Below are 22,298 nucleotides of genomic sequence, written 5' to 3'. Positions count from 1 at the left end.
ATGTGTACAGGCCACAGCACACTTGCAACATGAGTGTAATATATCATATTAATTGGTTATTTATATTGTCCCTCTGAATAAATAAAATGTTATAAATATTAATATCTTCATAAAAATAGGCTCATTTCAATACGCATAATTTAATTTATAACCTATGCAATAATGGTGTCCATGGTGTCAAACATCAAACGTCAATGTCACAACGATAAATTGATTTGGCAATAATTTTCGTTTGCGTCCGCAAGTCGCTCAAATAAGAAAAATCTGAGAAAATATAAAAAAGATTTTCAAATATCAATTTTATGATGTTTACAATTTACACTTAATAATAGTTAGGCACCTTCTGCTCAGAAATATTTATTACCTTTGAAACATGACAACAATACACAAATTTCTATAGAGAAATTAAAAAAATAAATCTGAAGAACTAATCCGGACTATGGCTCCTGGAAATAAAGATCGACACCCAGGTCACACGGGTACTATCCCGAAAACCAAAGTGCGGAATAATTGCAATGTACCCCAGGAGGCTGTGACGCCCACAAGACGAGATATGGCATCGAATTTAGTGACGGTACTATTCGTTATTTCTGAATAATATTATTTTATTTTCAATTAAACACACGGGACTCCGAAAAAGAGCTATTTACCTAATGTGCACAATATAATTCTTTGTAACGCTCATTTACCCATCGTGTTTCTAAACAACTGATTTGTTTGAAGTTTCTCAGAGCAAATATTTTATTTTTAGAAACTGATCCACTCTGTATGTTGGATTTCTGCCAAATTATTGTAGCGTGCAGCTTACCTACTCATATTAAAAATTCCTGTTCAATCTATTTATATTATTAATTAATTTATTATATAAAACATATCTATTTAGTGATGACATATGGGTGGTTGTCTTTCTAAATTTGGTCCTAAAAAGGTATAATAAGTCCAAAGTTTTCTTAATGTGAAAGGGTACAGGAGAAAATATCTTGTTACAAATTTGTATGGTGTCATTACAAAAACAAAATTTTTAGACCTCCTTAGATTGGGTGCCAGTGTCAGAATATAATCCAAGAAGTAATTGTAATCAGTCCAGAAAACAGACCAACAATACATCAGACCAGGAATTGGCTGACCTAGGTAAGTCCTAAGTGTTCATTCAAGATACAATTTGATTTTAATAACTCAGCCCCCGGAATCACAGACACAATAGAAAATCTATTGTGTCGTGGTCTGATCGGGCCGCTCGGGGCTCAATGGGTTAAGTAAATTTACTGTCATTAGTTGCATTAGAATATATTTTAGTATAAGTATGTAATTCGTTATAAAAATATATATAAGCTTAAAATCATATTTTAAACTTAATACCATGTGTTAACAAAATCTAATACTTTAGATAATTCCGTTTCCTTCGAGAGTGGATTTGGAAGATTTGTTCCTGTTAGACCACAACCACGGGCTCTTCCGTTAACTGTGCAGAATCGGGAACATCTTTCTGGAGATCGGGAACATATCCCGGATGATGCAAGTTCATCTGGCTCACATTCATTACATCCATACGCCCATCAGTTGCAGAATGGTAATTAATAAATTGTAATTCACGTAATAATATAAAATGAATGCAAATATATCTAATAAACTTTTTTCTAGGTTTAATTCCACACTCAAATCATGCTGCAGCTGCTGTAATGATTGTGAATCCTACAACACCAAACACTTGTGCAGGGAATATGTCACAGTCTTACAATGTTTGTATTTTGTTTATATATATATATATTTTTTTTCATTTTATAAATCAATTGCTGATTGAAATATTTTTTGTAGACTCCAAATCAAAACAGAAAGAATTTGACAAGAAATCTTAACTCAAATCGGAATACTTTTGAGGGAAATAATAATTCCAATAATAATACAGCCTCAGCAGGCTCAAATAGTAAATCAGGCACAAAGGCTGTCAATTTGATGAATAACATGTATGATCCAGGGCAAGGAGGTTTTAGCAACATCAATGAAAGTAATCATGTGAGTATATTATCAGTATCATACCTTTGAATATAGGAATATTTCATATATATAAAATTAATCTATATTATAAAGTATATATTAATGTATATTATTAAAAAATATAATAGGAATAAAATATATTTTTAGATGGGGCAGTTTACATTATGTACAGTTACAGTACTTATAGATGCTTAAATATGTATAAAATTGTATAGATTTTGATATTGTATGTTTTTAGGTACATAGAGAATCTGCAAGAGCATTGGGCGAAGCAATAGTTGCTGCTTGCCCTGATGCTGCATCAGTTGAAAGAAGACTTGGACAAATAAGGGAATATATTAGAGTGACATCATCTCTAGTTGACACTATGCGTAATTCTGAAGATGAGGTATGTACTTAGTTAATTATATTAACTGCACATAGAAATATAATGTATTACCTACCTTCTATTTTTGATATTCCATAAAATTTTCTGAAAATTTTCAGATTAATTTTGTTTATTTAAATTTGTATATTTTATTAAAGTTTATATTTAAAGGCTTGTATAAATTACCTTTTTACATAGGCTTTTATTGAACACACTAAAGAAGAGTATGATGAATTAATTGAAATGATAATGAAATTAAAAGAAAGTGAAACAAAATTAGAATCACTTCTTTTAGAGAAAACTTCTGAAGCATTAGATGCTATGAGTGATGACAAACAGGAACCAAATAATAATAACATTGATAACAATAACAATAACAATGAAAATGAAGAGCATCTTGTTAATAGTCCAGACACTAATACTCAAGATAAACCTAGCAATGTAAAGAGTACTAACGAAGACAATTTACCTAGTAACAGTAACAATCATTTGAAAAAAGTTACCAACATAGAGAATGAACAACTTAACAAAACACTCTCTGTAAATAAAAATATTGATGAAGCTACAGTTGTTCAACCACAGAGTAATGACAGTGATGAACATATTGAAAAACCTGAACAAAGTGGTGTTGAAATAAAAGAAATAGAAACAATAACTTGTGATGAATCTGATGATAAGAAAGATGATGCAATACTGAACGAAATTTTGAAGAAGAATATAATTTCGTGTGCAGAAAAAATGGCTTTGATTGAAGAAATGAAAAATATGACTAAAGATGCAAATAACAATGAAGAAAAGGTTGCGGTGTGTGGAATAATACTACAATGTGTGTCGGTGTTGTTGACCGCATGTATGAATGAATGTGAATCACTTACATTACTAAATAATTTAACAAACATCACATAGCAGTCTTAATACATACATGAAGATTTGACATTATCATAACAAAAATTTGACCATGTTTAACATGATCCCCAAGGTTTATTACCAATAATTATTCAATGGAAAGCAATTTATTGTTGTTTGTTTGCAGGCATTTGTACAAAAAAGTGAATTATCAATTATGGTTTAATAATTTCCATAAAACCCAAGGAAGTGGCTAGTAATACTACATAAGCTTACTAAATTTAGGAAAAATAAGGCACTTCTATGTACAATGCCTACCACTAAAATCTGTTTTATGTGTATTAATCCTGAGTTAGTTCAAGATATTATTTATTCAATTAAATTAATTCCAAATTTAATTTTTAGCAGGATGTTGTGGTGCGACCTGTGTCCGTCCAGAGTAACGGATCTGTATACAGTGAAAATGAATTGTGGCAAAATGAAATTAAAAATAAAATGGAAATGTCTCAAATGCGACTGTCAGCTTTGAAGCAACAACAGAAGAGACTTATAAAGTATCAGGTAATATTGGCATTTATTGATCAACCATTTTGAAGGAGATTTTTTAATGTTAAAATACTTAATTTTAACTGCTTACTATGTTTTAGATTAAATTAGTGTTGTTCTTATATTAACATGGAATCCATATTTTTAATAAGATATAAAAAAGTACTCGTATATGTTTTATTTATAATATTAATATATTTTTGTACACCATACAGGAAGAAGCTAAGCAGCAATTGGAAGAATTAAACAAGGAAAGACAGAATCAGGAAATGCATCATGCATCAACTTCCCATGACAACTTTGGAGGTTCACAGGTAAATATCTAAAAAAATATGTTTTAAATAAAATCTTCATAACTAACACAAAGTATTTTAATTTTGATTTCTGTATTTATAAAATGTTCAAGAGAAAACAAAAATGTTTTTCCCGATACGGGATACTAATTTATTATTTTTATTGAATTAAAATTCAATTTTAAGAATCTCTCCGTCAACGCAAACTACCATCATCCGAACCGTATGTACGCAACGAATCAAATCGGCGTTGCGACCACGTTGCCGCAAGCGTCGGAGCACCCGCACGCTAACAATATGGACGCCGAACATGGCCGCTCTACACACTCTGCGCAGAGCGACGAGAGATATCACATGAGGGATGGCAATATTGCTAGCAGTGAGGTAAGTTATCTGAAGTAAAACTTGTTTAGGTGCGTTGAGAGTAAAATTACATTTATGGCCCATGGGAATACCGTCATGTCATCGAGTAAGGCGACGATTTTGGTATCTTTGAATCTTGTCAAAGAAGTTTCACTTCTGACACGATCGGCACACACATTCTTTTTTACTTGTTGGTTGTATCAGAATTGGGTATGTTAATGATTGTAATAAAATAATTTAATGTATTTTTTTAATTAAACATTTATAATATACAGGGTGTAATCGTTAAGTGTGCACAGGCGATTATTCCGTAACTATTACAGATATCAAAAAACTTTAAACTGATATCGAAAGTATTTAACCTAATGAGTAAAATGGCCATAATAAATTTTTAAAAATAAAACGAGAAATATCTAAAAAAAATAACTTGAAACCCTCCCATACATTTAGTATGAGATACGAATATCCCATGTACATGGGTTGATCCAAAAGTAATGATAATCAATATTAAACAAGCGCATTACAGTTATTATAATTATGTCGTTCTCTAGATAGTCTTCTAACTAGAAAATGCTCTTCAATATTTTTTTTCCTAAACTTAAAAAAAAAAACTTTGACTTCATCCACAAAAACCCCTCCACGCGGCCATCACTTCGCTGTCGTCTTAAAATAATTTATTGCTAAGAAAGTGTTTCTTGTGCCGAGGAAAGAGATAAAAGTAAATAGGAGCTAGATCTAAAAAATAAGGTAGGTGTTCAAGCATTTGGAATGCCGATTTTTGAATGGCAGCCATCGCAACTGAGGCTTTGTGATCTGGTGCGTTTCTTGGTGAAACAGCGTTCAGGTCCGCAGTTTGCCATGTCTCTTTTCCTTACTAACCTACCGCAATCTTTTAATTTGGTGTTTAGTAAGAGCCCAATAAAGTGGCTACCTTTTTAAAATATTCCACCATAATTATTCCTTCAGCGTCCCAAAAAACTACCGCTTTAATCTAACCTACTGATTTTCACTTTGAATTTCTTCATCGTCATTTTGGAAGCTCGCATCCAGGACATTGATTGTTTTTTGGTTTCAGCATAAACATGGTGAACTCGGGTAACGTCCATGATCACAAAACGTGACAAAAAATTATCCTGATATCATTAAAAATTTAGAAATTTACCCTCTACATGTCGAATCGTTGTTTCTTCTTTTCGTCGGGAAACATCTGGCACGCACGGTTCACATTCAAATTAATGTAAATAATTGGAAACGTGGCCTGTTGATATGATTTTTTTGTGATTACTTAGTGAATACATGAGCAAGCAAAAAACATTTATTTTATATTTTTATATGCATAGGAAATACCCAATTATCATTACTTTTGGATCAACCTAGTACATTTAATATGAAAGATTTTAGCTTTTTCGTTCTTTTTTTGGTTTTCTGCTTTAATTACTTCGCAAATTTGAAGGGAAGTTCATTTAGAAACTGTAAATAGAGCTCCTCATTGTATTGCACAATGAGGACATCACTTCGAAAATCTGCTATGAATACAAAATGTATGGGAAATAAAATGTATGGGAGCGTTTAATGTAACATTTTTGGATATTTCTCGTTTTATTTTTAAAAATTTATTATGGCAATTTTTCTCATTAGGTTAAGTACTTTTAGATAGGGAGGCGAAGAGGGGAATTTTCTGTAATACTCGAGCGTGGCAGTTTAAGATATGAGATATACCTTAGACCTAATAGAACAACCTTGTTAACTATTTAGCTCTATATGTAGTGACGCGCGCCTAGGATATACGATCAGATTAGTAAAAAAAAATCGATAGTCTGAAATACTCGAGCGCGTCAGATTAAGATATTGGGGGTTGATTTTAGTGTTTTAAGACTAAATTTAACTAATCTGACCATAAGTCCTTGACGCCGCCGAGTTATAGGGTCGCGAACTTGTAAAAAAAAAACGTTAATCCGGCATTCTCGAGCGCGATTGTTTTTATTTTTATTTTGAAGAATATAATCTAAAACTTACTAAAAATACAAAATCTGCCGGTTTCCGCATGACCGGAAGTCTGGAGGAGCCATTTCATCTTCCGAAAAACGCGTTGCAGCATATAAGTCGCGAACTTTACTTTTTCCAAAAAAAAAAGTTTAAATAAACAAAAAAGGTAATTTTATTTTACAAAAAAAGGTCTCTTTTCATTTTTGTCCAAAGTTAAAACTTTTTTTACTTGAAGCATCGTAAAAAGTCAAACTCCCGGTTTTTTGTGTATATCTCGAAAACTGAGGGAGTTAAGAAAAATTGATATGAAATAACGATGATTAAAAAAAAGAAACCCACAAACCTTTTTCGGTCAGATTAAGAGAACCCACCAACATTTTTGTCAGATTAAGAAAATATGCTTTCAGGATACCGAGATAAACCTCCCCTATGAAAATCTGACGCGCTCGAGTATTTCAAAAGGACTCTTTTTTTCTGCATTTTCAAAAATTCATCATAACTTATCGTCATGTCGTAATCGTCAGTTTTTTTAAGGGGAGCTTCCTTGGGGCCTACTTAACACCCCTTCCGAAAATCTGACGCGCTCGAGTAATTTTTTTTTTTGTACATTTTTGACGAATTTATATGCCTAGTCCCATCACGCAAACCGGCAGATTAGTATACCGTTGTTATCAGAGGGACTTGGGGCATACGTAGTATGAATATCTGACGCGCTCGAGAATGCCCAAGTAACTGTTTTTTTTTACATTTTTGAAAATCCGTACACGCCAAACCCACCGCTAAAATGGTTTTTACCATAGAAGCTTTTCTTTTCGAAATTATTTTCTCTTTCGATTTTGATAAGTCTCGACGACGCCGTTGAATTACGTCATTTAGCTACCTCGCCTCCCTATCTATTTCTATATCAGTTTAAAGTTTTTTGGTATCTGCAATAGTTACGGAATAATCGCTTGTGCACACTTAACGATTACACCCTGTATATATGTAGTTTGATGGATAGAGTAAACATAAAAATTTTATCACATTCACAACTTATGCAAAGATGTAACATTATGTTTCAAGTAATGTATCTATTGTTAATAAAAAACATGGCAAAACTTCTAAAAGACCAATCTCTAACTTGTTTCCATTGAAATGATTTTTTTTATTTTATTTTTTTGCATTTTTTTTACCCTCCATTCTGCTTTCACTACAATTATGCCAAGTACATCAATTAAAATACAGGAAGCAGCCGTTGGTGGTCGCGATAGTGAAGTGGAAGATGACGAGGGAATACTTCACGAGCGCGGGCGCATGCTGCAGCTCAAACTGCGGGAGTTGCAGATGAAAAAACAGCATATGGAAAATTTGGTACATTATAATTTATAATGTTATAAAAAGATTTGATTCAAAAGAATTGTTGATTCTGTATGCAAATTTATTTTGCGCTCAATTTGTTTTACATTAACTTATTTATTCTTCATTTAATTTATTATAAAAATATCATTGTAATGTATACAATAGACATTGTTAAAATGATAAATCAATTCAAGAATTAACAGTATTAGGTAGGATTTTTTACGTGGTTTTATAGTGTGTCTATTTTTCTAGGTGACTGAATTCCAAAAGCTACAAATGGTGACTCGTATCGCGCCATCCCATAATACTTACTCCAGTTCGGGTGAAGATAGTGGCGAAGATGAACCGTCACGAAAATGTAACATTTCATCACTTATTGCCTTTTATTGTTTTTACTATTAATTGTAAATGATAACATTTTATGTTAAATTTTGACTTTAGGTAACAAGCAGGGTGTCAATCTTAAGAATGAAGACCCCTTCAAGATGATGGAAATAAAAGCTATTAAGACTGCTTTACAAAAAACTAAAGGTATTTATATTTTAAAGCATAAATCCCAATTGTTTATCCTTTAGATTTTTATTAGAAACTTAATTATCAACATTTTCCTTGCAGTTTAGTTAATTTCCTTAGTTGCAGTGCTGCATAAATTATTATTTTTTACAGATCTCATGCGATCAGTGGAAACATATGAGGCTGATCATTTATCCGGAGTTCCTGATGAGTCTTTCCACATGCCTTCACATTCAAATAACATTCATGACAAGTAAGTTATTTGTTTTGTTTTTTTTTTTAAACATTTAGGTTGAGGTTCTATGTTCGTCTGTATATATTTTCCATCACTGTTAATAATTTCAACATTTTTTTGGTACAGTAAATCAGAATGTGACGGGAGCGTAGGGGGTTGGTCGGAAGGCAGCTTATGCCGGGTACAGAACCCGCTGCCACATAGACACAAGCTAACCAATGAGCACTCGGTGCAACGGCACGCCCCGCAACAAATTCAAGGTAATTTTTATTAGTTTTCCTCCTTTAAGTTTCTCATTTGTTTAGATATTATGTTGGTTCCTCATTTGTTGGATTGGTAATTTACTATGTGGTTTTCATTTTATTTAGCCAGTATTTTCTCTAAATAAATCTATATAGATAACATAAAATTGGCATAGACTAAAACAAATAATTTAAAATAGAATGTTAATGTAATTAATCGCTGTATCTATTTATAGGTCACGAGGCAAACATTAATTCTCTACAAGAGTTGGCGCAAGAATTGCGAATGGAGACTGAAAAAATAATGGGTGAACGGGCGCGCGTCAAGGATTTGGTCACTAATAAAGGTAAATTTTATTTGGTGCTCATGTTTCCAAATATAACGGATAATATTTTTCATTGAAATAACCAGCACAGCAGCAAAAATGCATTGGAATTATACTTTGACGAAAATAAAAGCTCGAATGACCATAAATAAGTGCTGGTTGTTCTAATAAATGTTTAATTTTCAAAAGTTCACAAATCTCGTGGATTTAAAACCCGTAAACGTGTCTCGTAGTATGAATGTATGTTCGCAAACTTAATCCGATAATTTAGTCACATAATATATTTTATACTAGCTGCTCCGCGCGGTTTCACCCCCGTGGCTCCACCCTTGTTGGTCTTAGCGTGATGATATATAGCCTATAACCTTCCTCGATAAATGGGCTATCTAACACCGAAAGAATTTTTCAAATCGGACCAGTAGTTCCCGAGATTAGCGCGTTCAAACGAACAAACTTTTCAGCTTTATAATATTAGTGTAGATATTTTTTTCGATTCCTAACATTCCAATCTCCATTGTAGAAGCGCGCCGCAAGCAAAAGAAGGTGAACGAGGAGAGCGCTCGCGTCCGCAGCCCCGGGCCGGCCGAGCGCAGGCAGATGCAGCTGCGGGCGCTGCTCGCGGACAAGCAGAGGGAGCTCGAGGCGCTGCTTAATAAGGAGGTACAGGGGCCGTAGACAAAGTAACAATTCAAAAACGATAACGAAGTTAGAAAAGGCAAAAATGTATAGGATTGACATACGCCGCGTTAGATCACGTGGTCTATCTAATGTCAATCCCATACATTTTTGCCTTTTCTAACTTCGTTATCGTTTTGTAATTGTTACTTTGTCTAAGGCCCCTGTACTATACTGCTGATATATTATAACCCGTTTATAGGGTTCCGTACCGAAACGGTAAAACGGTACCCTATTACTGAGACTTCGTTGTCTGTCTGTCTCCAGGCTGTATCTCATAAACCGTGATTGCTAGAAAGCTGAAATTTTCACAATTGATGTATGCAATGCTTGTTATAATACCATTGAAATATACGAAATTTATTTATATTTATTTATTTATTTATTTATAACACTTTATTGCACAAACAAAAATTAGGACAAAATAACATTAAAATAGAAAAGAAAGGCATAGTTTATACAAAGTTTGTTGTTTGTAGAAATTATGCGCCGTCAGATTTTGTTTTAATTTATTTCATATTCTATACATCGTAGCTCTCGTATATGTATCACGCAAATGCGTGCGCGAAGCGTATTCGTCATGGTTAAAATCCAGGGTGCTTTCATTCGTTTGAATTTAGAGAGATTTTCGCGTTGAGATTTGAGGATTGAGATTTTTCGATGTTTGATTTTATAGAGAATTCTTGTAAATATCTATATTCTATACAGGTTAGAAGTGCTACTACAGAGGTGCCGAAAGTAAAACCCGATTCTCGAGCAGCGTCCGTCGCAAATCAATCTTATACTAGGTAATAAAAATTAGTTAATTAAGATATGTCACAAATATGATAATTTGAATATTAACGTAATTTTTACTCCTTATTAGGTAGCATTTGAATTCAGTTTTGTGTTTTTTATTTCAGTGAACCAGAGGAACCCGAATCTCGCTCGGAACATATACAAATGGAGTCACAAAACTCCAGAGAAACAGAAAACTTCCGTGTACGTATTATTTAAATATATTATAAAGATTAAAACGTTTAATTTGTGATTTATGTGATTGCTTTTAAATTTCATTTACATTTCCACATTGCAACACTATTAAGTGAGAATTGCCTAACCTAACAAAGTATTTGATAGGTAATTCATCATGAATTTGCTTACTCTAATATTTATTTTCAATTTTTTAGGGAGGGGGTGATAGCGCACTCGGCAGTCGTTCCGTGAACACAGCACCGTCTCAACTTGCGAGCGCATACTGCAGTGATACTGATAGGTAAATTATATACATTCTTTATAATAGGGAATATGCATAAAATTTTAAATGGCCTAAAATATTTTTTTCTCGAATACTTATTATCGTAATATTATAATGAAAAGGATTTTTTTTTATTTACTTTTTATTTAAACCCTTAAAATAATATTCAAAAAGTGCAAAATAAGTGAGCGAAATTCAAACTGCCAGAACGCGCCACCACTGGTCGAACGAAATGTGACGTCATTTGACACGACATTGTATGAATCATCACTCCATACTCCATAGTAAACACAAGGTAAACACCCACTGGACGTGTCATGTGACGTCACGCAAAGCGCACGCACAATGGCGGCGTTTGAACTGCTTACATTTTTTAAAAGATTTAAATTTCATTTTTAAAAATATCTAGAGTATTTTGAAGCCCATTAATATTTTTTTCTACGTTATAAAATAGTAAACTATTAATTTAAGACAAAAAAGAAAAACATGAATATTCCCCATTGCCTAAATTAAAATTATTTATTTATTTTAAACACTTTATTGTAATTGACCGATTTCGCAGAATAAATTCCTCCAAGATTTTTCCACATCGAGCTATGTGTAATTATTCCATAGTGGCAATAAAAACTGAAATACATCGTTTCAATTGTTATAAAACGGAAAATGTTTAATTTTATTTAAGTGTCTCACGCGGCAAATCGAACCAACGCAACCGCGCCCGCCGTCGGCCAACACAGGAGAGACATTCTGAAGAACACAGTGTAAGTTTATTTATTTTTTAAATAACAATAACAATTGCCTGTTTGTTCTTACATTTTTTTAATGTTTTGTTAATGATCTATCGTATTATATAAGAAAGCTACTTAATGTTTGTATTATTTAGAATTTACAGGATTATTAATATTACATTTTTGATGACAGATCCCGCAACAAAATAATGTGTCTGCGCGACACGAGCCTCGGCCTGAAACATCGAATGTAAACATGACTCCACCTGTTGTGCAAAATAGTAAGATTTGACCTCTTATTATAAATATTATAAATAAAAAAAGTAAATCTGTCTATGTCTATTCCGTTTTTACGCCTGAACTACAAAATTGAGGAAGTACTTTTTGCATTATTTTAATGATTTTGTTTCTTCAGGCGAACACATCGGTAACATGCCGTACCCGCACATGCCTCCGCCCTGCTGGAATTCCAAATCAAATCAGGTATACAAAATAAGTTAATTGAACTTAAAATTTTAATTTAAAACTAACTTGTTTAAATCAAAGTACTGTCAATACAATTTCAAGAAAACACGTTATTTTTTTTTGTTAACTGAATTTCAGAAAATTATTTATATTATCATATTATAAATTTGCAGGACATGCGAACAAATCAGTTCACGCAGAACAGTCATTCGCAAACAATGGAGCGACTGTTGGGAACGCCTCAGATGTCTTTCCCGCCCACTATGCCGTTTAACATGATGCTACCTTATGGCGGTAAGTAATATACTACTTTCAATGTAAATAATATGATAGATTTTAATTTATATTATATCTTGCACGTGTAACACAATGTGATTGAGTATTGAAAATACAAAAATATATTTCAGGTCGTATATGATAGGTACATGAAGGTACACAAACGCATGTGAACAGTTTAATATATTTAAATCCCCATTCATTCATTCATTCTAAATTTTATAAATTCCAAATCCCCTGTAAAGTATCTGACGACTACAGGGACAAATTTATTTAACTGTGAACTGTACTAATTATTATTGAAGTCCGACAATATTTGTTTTCTTTAAACTTACGTTTTTTTTTTACTTTAAAACTTATACTTGAAAATGCATATTAAAATGTTAAAAAAAACATGTATGGAAGAATCCATACTTAATATTATAAATGCGAAAGTAACTCTGTCTGTCTGTCTGTTACTCAATCACGCCTTAACTACTGAACCAATTTGAAATAGAAATAGAAATAGAAATCGTTTTATTTGCCACCATGTAACTCTTAGTAATTAATACACAAAACAGAAAAAAAAAGATAGTAATGGAGGCAAAAAGGACTCCCCGTCAGCAAAGCAGCAACCATTATTTAAAATGTGTTGCTGCACTGATTTTCAGAGGAGACCACGTGACTGTACAGATGCAATGATTCAGTATTAAATGATACATATAATTATGAAAGTGTGTTTATGTAGCATAGGTAAAGTAAAAATATAATGTGCACCTTAATTTTATTTTGCGAACAGTGGGAGAGTGTTAGATATTATATAAATGCACAATAAAATACCTTAAAATGATCAATGGTTCAAATATGTGGCGACGGGCCGAACTCCTATCGGTAATTGCTTCTGATGCTGGAGCAACAAAAACCTCAGACGTTTTTTAAAACATGGCACTGAAGAAAGATTTCGTAAAGGGGGAGGTAAATTATTCCAGCACTTTGAAGCAGCATAACGGAAACTACCACGAAATGACGAAGAGAAATGTTGCGATAACTTAATGCTTCCGGAATTAGCGAACCTAGTATTATAATCATTTTTGGCCCAGTCAAGTTTATGATGCAAGTATGCAGGTTTACCGTTCTTAACAACACCGAACAAAAGTACGCTAAAATGTAGTTCTCTCCTAAAAGTTATAAATAGCGAGTTGGATTTGTTAAGAAATGGAGAGATATGCGCTCTTCGAGGGATACAATAGCAAAAACGCGCACAAGCATTATGGACTCTCCTAATTACGCGTTCGGTTCTTGCCAATAATCTTGTCCCATATAGTGCATCTGCATAATTAAATTTTGATAAGATCAAAGTTTCACAAAGCCTCACACGTAAATCTTCACTTAGAAAATCACGCACTTGATACAGTTTGCATGTTTGGTATAGAGATATTTTCATACCCGAGAAGGACATAGGATATGTTTTATCCCGGAAATCCCACGGGAACGGGAACTATGCGGGTTTTTCTTTGAATGCGCGGGCGATGCCGCGGGTGGAAAGCTAGTGAATTAATAAATGAAACATAGTGTAAGCTTTCCAGTACTACGTGTTACATAATATAATATATTTATTTGTATGTGCAGGTGTGATGTGCGGGGCGTGCGCGTGCGGGTGCGCGTGCGGCGCGTGGGGCGCGTGGTGCTGGCAGCAGCTGCTGCTGCACCAGCGGGACATACACCACCTGCGGGACCAGCTCGCGCACGTCAGTATACATTTATTACTAAATGACCCTGCACACGTTGTTCTTGTGCCCTTATACAGGGTTAGTTTTCAATGACCAGCCAAATTTTAAATTACGATCTAGATATTAAACCAAAGATACATTTGAAATATTCATTTGAAAATGTCTTAAAAATTTCCTAAATCGTAAACACGCGATAATCAATGCACTTGTGTGCGTGCGCGCATCGCCAAATTTAGGTACCTATGTGTGTGCTAACTTCTACCTATCTAGGTTGTTGAACTGAATTGTGCTTTTGTAATGTCCACAGGTTCGCTTTTTAGTGGCGGACAGGAATGAAATCTAATTAAAAAAAAACTTTTTTTTTCATTAGATCGAAAATTTTATCGATTCTGAACCATTTCTGAAAATTGGGCATGAAAAATAGATGTTAGCCGATTCTTCAAAATTTCATGAGAATCGGTCCAGCCGCTTCGCAGGAGTTTGATAACTCACATTGTGACACGAGAATTTTATATACGTATAGAGATTTGATTTCTTTTATTCTTGGAAGTGAATTCGATTATTTATATTGAGAATATGATTTATGTCTAATTCACTGACCTTTTTTTTATTATGATCATAGAAGATGTCGCTTTCACATTGTCAATCACACGATAAGAATTATTTTATTTTCCAGTTAGAAGAACGCTGGCGTGCGGAAACAGCGTCTCATACGCTAAACAACCAAGTTCCACCCGGAAATCGGGCTAACAACTATTGGGACAATTTTAGAAGGTATCTATTTATTTATTTATTATACTTATTTTTTTAATATGCAAACTTGAATAATATATGATAATTTATGTATCTATTTTCTTTATTTCAGATATTAAATCAATACCAAAATTATTTATTTTAGTTCATAGGTATAATAAAATAGGTTTATTATTACATATCGAAGTTATAGTTAGTTTTAAGGGTAAGAAATGTGTGATAGTGTTCCCCTGTTTGTTATTTTTACTTAACACTGTTATTTTTAATATCCCTACCTATCCCTTATATTCTCAATACCACGATTGCTTTGTTCACATTTAAATATTGATTTTTGGAATCTTTGAACATGATCAAAAAACACTGGAAATAAAACACTTAACTACTTATTTTATAATTAACTAGCTTTCCACTTGCAACCTCATAGTCGAAACCTTAACAAATTATAAACTTACTAAAACATTCCTCAAGATCCACGCTATCCAGTATCCACTGGTGAAAATAGAATGAAAATATTTGCTGTAATTTTTGATCGAACAGACTCAAACAGACACGTCGAACGATTTTGTTTTCTAATCTGTAGTGATTGTTTGTATTATATTTCGTGCGATATAACATCGTCAAGTGCAAAGTTGCTACGTATGTATATAACAATTTGTAATTCGTTTCCAGTTATTCTCGTCAGAACCTCCTCTCGACGAACAGCAAGACGAACGCGGGCGGGCACCTGGGCGTGGGCCCCGCGCCGCCCCACCCGCTGGTGGAGCGCTCCCACAACACGCTGCACCACACCTCCTCCTCCACGTCGCCGTGCGTCACGCCCAAGCGCAACTCCAACGCCGTCACATCCTCCCACTGCGGCGCTCAACACACGCCCAACACCGACGACGCTCCCAATCGACACCGGAGAAACGTCGCCTACGAGAGATCGCTCTCCTTCTCCTCCGCCCCCGACGTCCTCAACGTCAATCAGAACAACGAGGAGGGCACTGCCACCCCCCGCAATTTAGAAGAGAGCGCCAACGCCAACCATCGGCAAGAAGCGGCCGCTAACGCTTTCAGAAATCTCAACATCGCCAACCCGATACCGGAAATAATCCAATCTCATTCCAATAATCTCAACGCGACTACGAACAGTAAGAAAAAGTCATCCGCGAAATTGCCGTCTAAGAATTCCGCCAACAGGAGGAATTATAACATGCTAGATTTCTCTCAAACCAGTAACGTCAACATAGCCAGCACTTCCGAGCCGGCTAATCCCAATCCCAACTTGGCGTCCACGAGTCGCGAGGTGCAAGATAAGGCGACGTCGAAACTTTTTGACTTGCTCAGAGAGAGCATATATTCCGAAGTGACGACGCTCATAGGCGTGAACGAATCACATCCTGACTTCCTGATACAGTTGTTCAAAGAACTTAAATACATTAGTTCTGACCAATTACGACAGAAGGTTTTACAATCGATTCGTAACATACTCTCCCAATACAGCCCAGTCGCTGAGAACCAAAATAGTGATGCTATGCAAGATGACTTCAATGAAGCAGTTACGACTACTTCCGAAAGTGGACCCTATCATGGGTGTATGCAAAATGGGTGCTCAAGTACCGTTCAAATTGATAACAAGATTGTTCGCTTTTTACTCCATAAAAGTGAAGAAGTGTTTACTCCAGCTCTTTTAGAAGCCTTAGCTAACATTATCGTTAACAATCCCGCCGATACTAGGAATATTAAAAAACTTATGGAGTCCCTTTTGAAATACGAAGGAATGAGAGTGTGCGATGTTTCGAGCGATATAATAGAAAATTTGACAGTATTGATGGAAACTAATCACGACGGGGAAGAATCGACACACCACAATAGCGAAATGTCGGACCCATCTATTTTGCAAGACGTCGCTGGATCCTTGAATTTGTTCAGTTCAAGTGAAACTCAATTGCATCAGATAAACGGATGTCCTTACGATATGTGGCCGGGGCATCACGTCCATATGGAAATCGATTCGACCGATATCAATGATAACAATCAAGAGAGAAAATCCGATTTAATATCATGTTCAGAGATGCATAACGGCGATTTAGCTGAGGCCGATCAAACTTGCCACTCCGACGTCGGAGAGAACGTTTCGAGACAGGAGAACGATAACGGAGGGAATGCTGAAGCGTTGCCTGACGTCGTGGACACTGAGGAGGTCACCCCCACAGAGGTAATTCGACAAGTACTTTATTGTAGATGCCTTCCACTAATGAACTGTGCTAATCGCAATAATAACAATAACTAACCGCTATTTATAACACTGTACTTACGGCACCTGCGTGTATTGCCTATACTATTGAATTTAATTCAACTTTTTACAATTTTCTACATGTATTTTTAATGTAATAAACATGAAAATATTTATTTGCGTTTTCAATTTATATCAACTGTCAACTGTAAAGGTCTCTATTATAATAAGGCCATTACTGATTTTTTTTTTATAATACAAATTAACAAATTAGTAATTATGTAAGATTCAGTTTACTAACTTTACTAAAAACACATACTTTGTCTTGACTGAAATGGCTCTCATACTCATAAAATTATTCAAATTCACTATATAAATTATTTTCTTTGCTAATTCAAGGTAATATTTTAAATTAAAGTTTGGAATGAGTTTGCAGGAAAATAAAACGAATTGTAATTACAAATATAACATTTATTAAATAAAACAATACAAATAACTCAGGTACTTTGACTATCACAGTAATTTATAAAAACATTACACACCTAAAACATTAAAAAAATGAATCTAAATATTGAGTATAGTGTGTAAAGTTGTAATATTGTATTTGCATTAAAGGCTGAAGCAGAATGGCTTGGACTTGACCGTGTGCCAACAAGGCTGCACATGGAAGATTTATCTGAAAAATAGAAAGGTGATGTTAATATTTCATAATTATTATACAAACACTCAAAACAGCTAACCAGTAATGGTCAACTTTATTGTTTGAGTGACTCCTGAAAACAAAAATAATTAGTTCTTCCTGTTTCTGGACCTGCAACAGAAAAGAATAACAAACAATTGTTAATATTTTTTTTGTCTATTTCAGGTTAAACTCAAGAAGTTTGACATTATGACGTGATTTTATTTATTAATATTCAATTAATTAATATTTTTTCTTAATCACTTGTAATTGCTTGTCTCTACATAACCATTTATGTAATTATTATTTATTATTTAGCACAAATAAAATAAATTAAATGTATTTTTGTTTTTAAATAAAAAACCTCCCTTTTCCTAGTTTATCTTTATTAAGAAAAACCCTTGAAGTTATAATACTTGAAAAAATATTTCTTATTCTATAATGTTTAGAACTTAAAGTCTTTTAGGTTCAATTTATCACTGTTAGGTTTTTAATTTTTTTAATCACACACACTGATAAAAGTTCCCGCCATGTAAATGCCAATAAAGTGTCTCCAGTAAATCTTCTGAACTTGTATCCAATTGCATATTCTCGTTTGTCTCAGGTTCATTACTTTTCATTGTTTGTACTTCTGCAGATAAAATTAACATTACTTAATAACCTTTAACATTTAATATATTATGTTATTTTTAATTTGAACAGTAAATTTAACTTTATATAAAGCTATATCATATGGACCATGAGACAACGAGAAATATCTGGATTGTTGTGGGTTGGACGCAGTAAACATGGGTTGAAGTTGGAAGTTGTTGGCACCATAACCTCTGAAATAAATCGAATTCTGTCATAGTGTGCCCTCAGTGTTCATTGTAGGAAGTCTCGCCTACATTTTGTTGCTTTTCCAAATACCTCGACTTATTTACCACATAAAATATTTACATTTGATAATTAGGAGTTAATTGCATAGAGAGGATACCTATAGGTATTTGAAGTTAACAAAATTTAAAAATTACATAATACCAGAAATTCTTTTTGTTAAGTGTTGTTGTTTCTTAGAAAGTGTTACAACAAACTAAGTATGATGAATTGTGAATATGAACATAATATAATCAACAATGAGTCTTTTTTGTTATTTATAATGTGTTTAATATTTCTTATAAATTTTATATTGTCTTTCAATATAACAAAAAATTCTCAATATTTGTATTGATACAACAAATTAACTAATATAAACCTAAATTAAACATTCTGATTATTTACAATTAAATTAAATGGTCAGTTAAGTGAATGCAAAGTCATTGTGTCTATATTAATGATAAGTTCTATTCCCTGTCTTCTATTTATTCATACAGTGCAAGACCATAATATTTGTGTGACAATTTCTTATGCAAGATAATGAAATCTTTATTTTGTGAGTCTCTTACCATATAATATAATAAATTTATAAAACAGATATCAAAACCAGAAATTGAAATAACTATACCTACATAAATAGAAAATGGATCATAGTTATAATTTATAATGAACTACACAAATAAAAATAATTAAAAATTATCATAATATACATTTTTGCTAAAATTTTATAGTATTCTAAATTCTGTTTGCTATTATCATATTATAAAGCCCTAACTAGTTATAGTGTAAATCAATTATTGCTACTCACATACAATTATGGATTTTAAATCTCACAATAGTTTAAAAAAAATACTATTTTTAAGCTGAACTAGTTCTACAATATAGAAATAGGCTGTAACACAACATATAAGTAGCTATCTATACAATACATAATAACTACAAGTTATTTTAAAGAAAATGGAAAACAAATTGAGAACCTTCTCCTTTTTTGAATACAGCTAATAATTAATTTACAATTTTACTACAACATTAATAAATAATATAAAATAAGTGGGATAAAATACTTCCAAGTAGATACATAACTCTTAATTTCAAATTACTTTTATACTATGTATGATTTAGGTTTTCAAAACACTACATTATTGACAATATTATTCAAAACAAACTTGTAAAAAGTTCTTATAAAGTTTTATATCTACTTGAAGGAAATACAATCTTTCATTTTATACAAAATACTGAACATTGAAAAAGCAACAAAAATTTGAAAAAAAAAATGTGGAAAGCAGTTAAAAAATAATAACTAAGACTTCCCACTTCAATTTAATTAAGTATAAATAAAAAGGAATCCTCTGAAATTAATAGCAAAAGATATAATAATACCGTATATTCAAGAATCCTCATTGAAATACAAAATTAAGTAATAAATTAATTATAGATTTTTTTTTTAGTAATTCAATGAGGCTTCCACAGTATACGTTTTATAAATGCTTACCTTGACGAAGGCGTTTCGTCGCCGGGCTTATGCTGTCATCAGCACTCCGTTTTCTTGCATTATTTTCTATTAGATTGAGCGATGACTTCGTTGTTTGCATAGTTTTGTTTGTCACGTCGAGCATTTCTGTGTCTGTATTTTCATTTTCATTGTCAGATCTTTTACTGGGGTCGTGATACCCATAATAGCAATTTGTCGATATGTGCACATTTCGACAAGGGCCCATAAAATAATTAGATTCACTGCAATATACGGGTGCTGGCCTTATGGCGTCAAAATTATTTTTGGCATCATGCATAAGATACAAATCAACACTGCTGGCAGGCATTTCTAGTATTTTCTGATTAGTACAAGATATAAAGAGAATATGATATCTTTTTCGTTTCTTTATAGCAGTCACTTGGAAAACTTTTAGAATATTTGCAATGATATTGATTGAGGTTAGAAGTTAGAAGGCAGTTTACACTACAGTCTACACCGACGACACAGACCGACGAAAACCGATGACCGATGCGAAAATCGAACACCGAGCCGTTCGTCACCGAACAGTCGTTTCGGCGGGTTTTTTAGCTTGGAGCAGCTGTCAACTGTCAAACTAAAATTGGACAGACAACACAAACCTGCTCAGATTAATAATAATTTTGGTGTTGATAAAACTTACAGTGCGACATAAAAGAGATGAAATTAATTAATTTGGAACTAATTTTTTTTTCATTATCTGGCAACCCTGAATTATCAATGGAGCTGTCAAGTTGAATAAAAATTTGGGTAAAACTGTACATTATAGGGCGTGGAGTTGAGAGTCGACAATTTTTTTGTGGTTAGCTATTGTCTTATGGAACCCAAATCTGAAATTTCACACCAAGGAAACTTTTAGTTTTTGAGTTACGAATTTTTGAAAATCGGAACATTACTTTAGAAAGTTACTCCATCTTGTTTTTGTTACGCATATTTATTATTTTGTCAATGTCAAATTTGGCGTAAAACAATTCGAGACGCTCCGCTCGCTGCGCTCGCTCCGCTCGATTGTTTAAAAAAAGTCTAACATAACCTAACCTAACTTGTTTCGAGTTCGGAGAGTTTTTTTTTTCGTAAAAAGTTAAACAAAATAAATTAAGTGTCAAATTTGGCTATTCATTTGCATTTCACGTAAAACAATTCGAGACGCTCCGCTCGCTGCGCTCGCTCCGCTCGATTGTTTTAAAAAAGTCTAACATAACCTAACCTAACTTGTTTCGAGTTCGGAGTGTTTTTTTTTTTCGTAAAAAGTTAAATAAAATTAATTACTCTATTTAATGGTTAGAAATGTTGTACTTGAAATGAATCACACTAAGCAGGTGCTGTGTGTCAGGTTGACATTGACAAAACAATAAATATGCGTACCTAACAAAAACAAGATGGAGTAACTTTCTATAGTAATTTTACGATTTTCAAAAATTCGTAACTCAAAAACTAAAAGTTTCCTTGGTGTGAAATTTCAGATTTAGGTTCCATAGGACAATAGCTAACCATAAAAAAAATTACGACTCTCAACTCTACGCCCTATAATGTACAGTTTAGCCAAAATTTGTTGTTTATTTGGTGAAGTTGAGATAAAATTGTTATTTTAAACAAGAAATTTACTCAAAAAAGGAGAAATCATGAAAAAGGTTAAACGTAGCGGTGTCCGTGATGCCATATATTAAGTTTTCATTCGGTGTTTCTCATAATTTCAAGCTGAAAAACGAGAAAAATATTTGGAAAACGTTTACAGACGTACAGCAGATTATACCGGTGAGATTCCATTTATTTTTGCTCAGTACTACGTAAAATAGAATATTCCATTAGTGACGAGTGTTTAATGTACGTATCTATGGCGATTATTACGTTTTTGAAATTTAATTTGAGGTTATTTGTATGTAAACAAAAACTAGTTTTTATAGTGCGACCAGCACAATTTGAGTCAAGAAGTTATATCCAATCCAACCAGCCTTAAATAGTATAGTGATAACTATTTTCATACAGCTATCTATGAATCCTTACTTGCTACTTACTAGAGTGGACGCAGGGATCCAAAGTGAGTCTTGGCCTCCGACATAAAAAAAAATAGTTTTAAGCTACTAAATAAATATGTTAAATGTACTATTTGGTTTTATTCATCTTAATTCGTTTGTTATAGGGT

General features: G+C 33.2%; 2 protein-coding genes across 3 annotated transcripts; one reads left to right on the top strand and one right to left on the bottom strand.

Moving 5' to 3' along the window:
* The first annotated feature begins 176 nt into the window (after positions 1 to 176).
* Positions 177 to 18,132, top strand: LOC123691906 (pericentriolar material 1 protein-like). Its single transcript, XM_045636492.1, has 29 exons — positions 177 to 574; positions 1,026 to 1,131; positions 1,388 to 1,570; positions 1,642 to 1,739; positions 1,816 to 2,013; positions 2,234 to 2,383; positions 2,561 to 3,166; positions 3,614 to 3,769; positions 3,970 to 4,068; positions 4,234 to 4,431; positions 7,621 to 7,746; positions 7,987 to 8,092; positions 8,176 to 8,265; positions 8,401 to 8,500; positions 8,609 to 8,742; positions 8,961 to 9,071; positions 9,571 to 9,710; positions 10,434 to 10,513; positions 10,628 to 10,706; positions 10,895 to 10,980; positions 11,645 to 11,723; positions 11,884 to 11,971; positions 12,106 to 12,173; positions 12,329 to 12,449; positions 14,040 to 14,158; positions 14,817 to 14,914; positions 15,563 to 17,093; positions 17,727 to 17,802; positions 17,977 to 18,132. Exons 1-28 carry the CDS (start codon positions 440 to 442, stop codon positions 17,796 to 17,798), a joined length of 5,157 nt encoding a protein of 1,718 aa, XP_045492448.1. The 5' UTR covers positions 177 to 439; the 3' UTR covers positions 17,799 to 17,802; positions 17,977 to 18,132.
* LOC123691853 lies at positions 17,565 to 20,615 on the bottom strand. Of its 2 annotated transcripts, none has more exons than XM_045636439.1 (2): positions 20,138 to 20,615; positions 17,565 to 18,421 (listed from the first exon to the last, which is right to left on the bottom strand). In XM_045636439.1, exons 1-2 carry the CDS (start codon positions 20,463 to 20,465, stop codon positions 18,294 to 18,296), a joined length of 456 nt encoding a protein of 151 aa, XP_045492395.1. In that variant the 5' UTR covers positions 20,466 to 20,615; the 3' UTR covers positions 17,565 to 18,293. The 2 variants fall into 2 exon arrangements, with proteins under 2 accessions (XP_045492395.1, XP_045492396.1); XM_045636440.1 differs by having other exon boundaries at positions 18,303 to 18,614.
* Between the last annotated feature and the right edge of the window lie 1,683 nt (positions 20,616 to 22,298).

Source organism: Colias croceus, chromosome 5 (genome assembly GCF_905220415.1).
Source record: "Colias croceus chromosome 5, ilColCroc2.1".
Taxonomy (NCBI): domain Eukaryota; kingdom Metazoa; phylum Arthropoda; class Insecta; order Lepidoptera; family Pieridae; genus Colias; species Colias croceus.
This window is presented reverse-complemented; position numbering and strand designations above follow the sequence as displayed.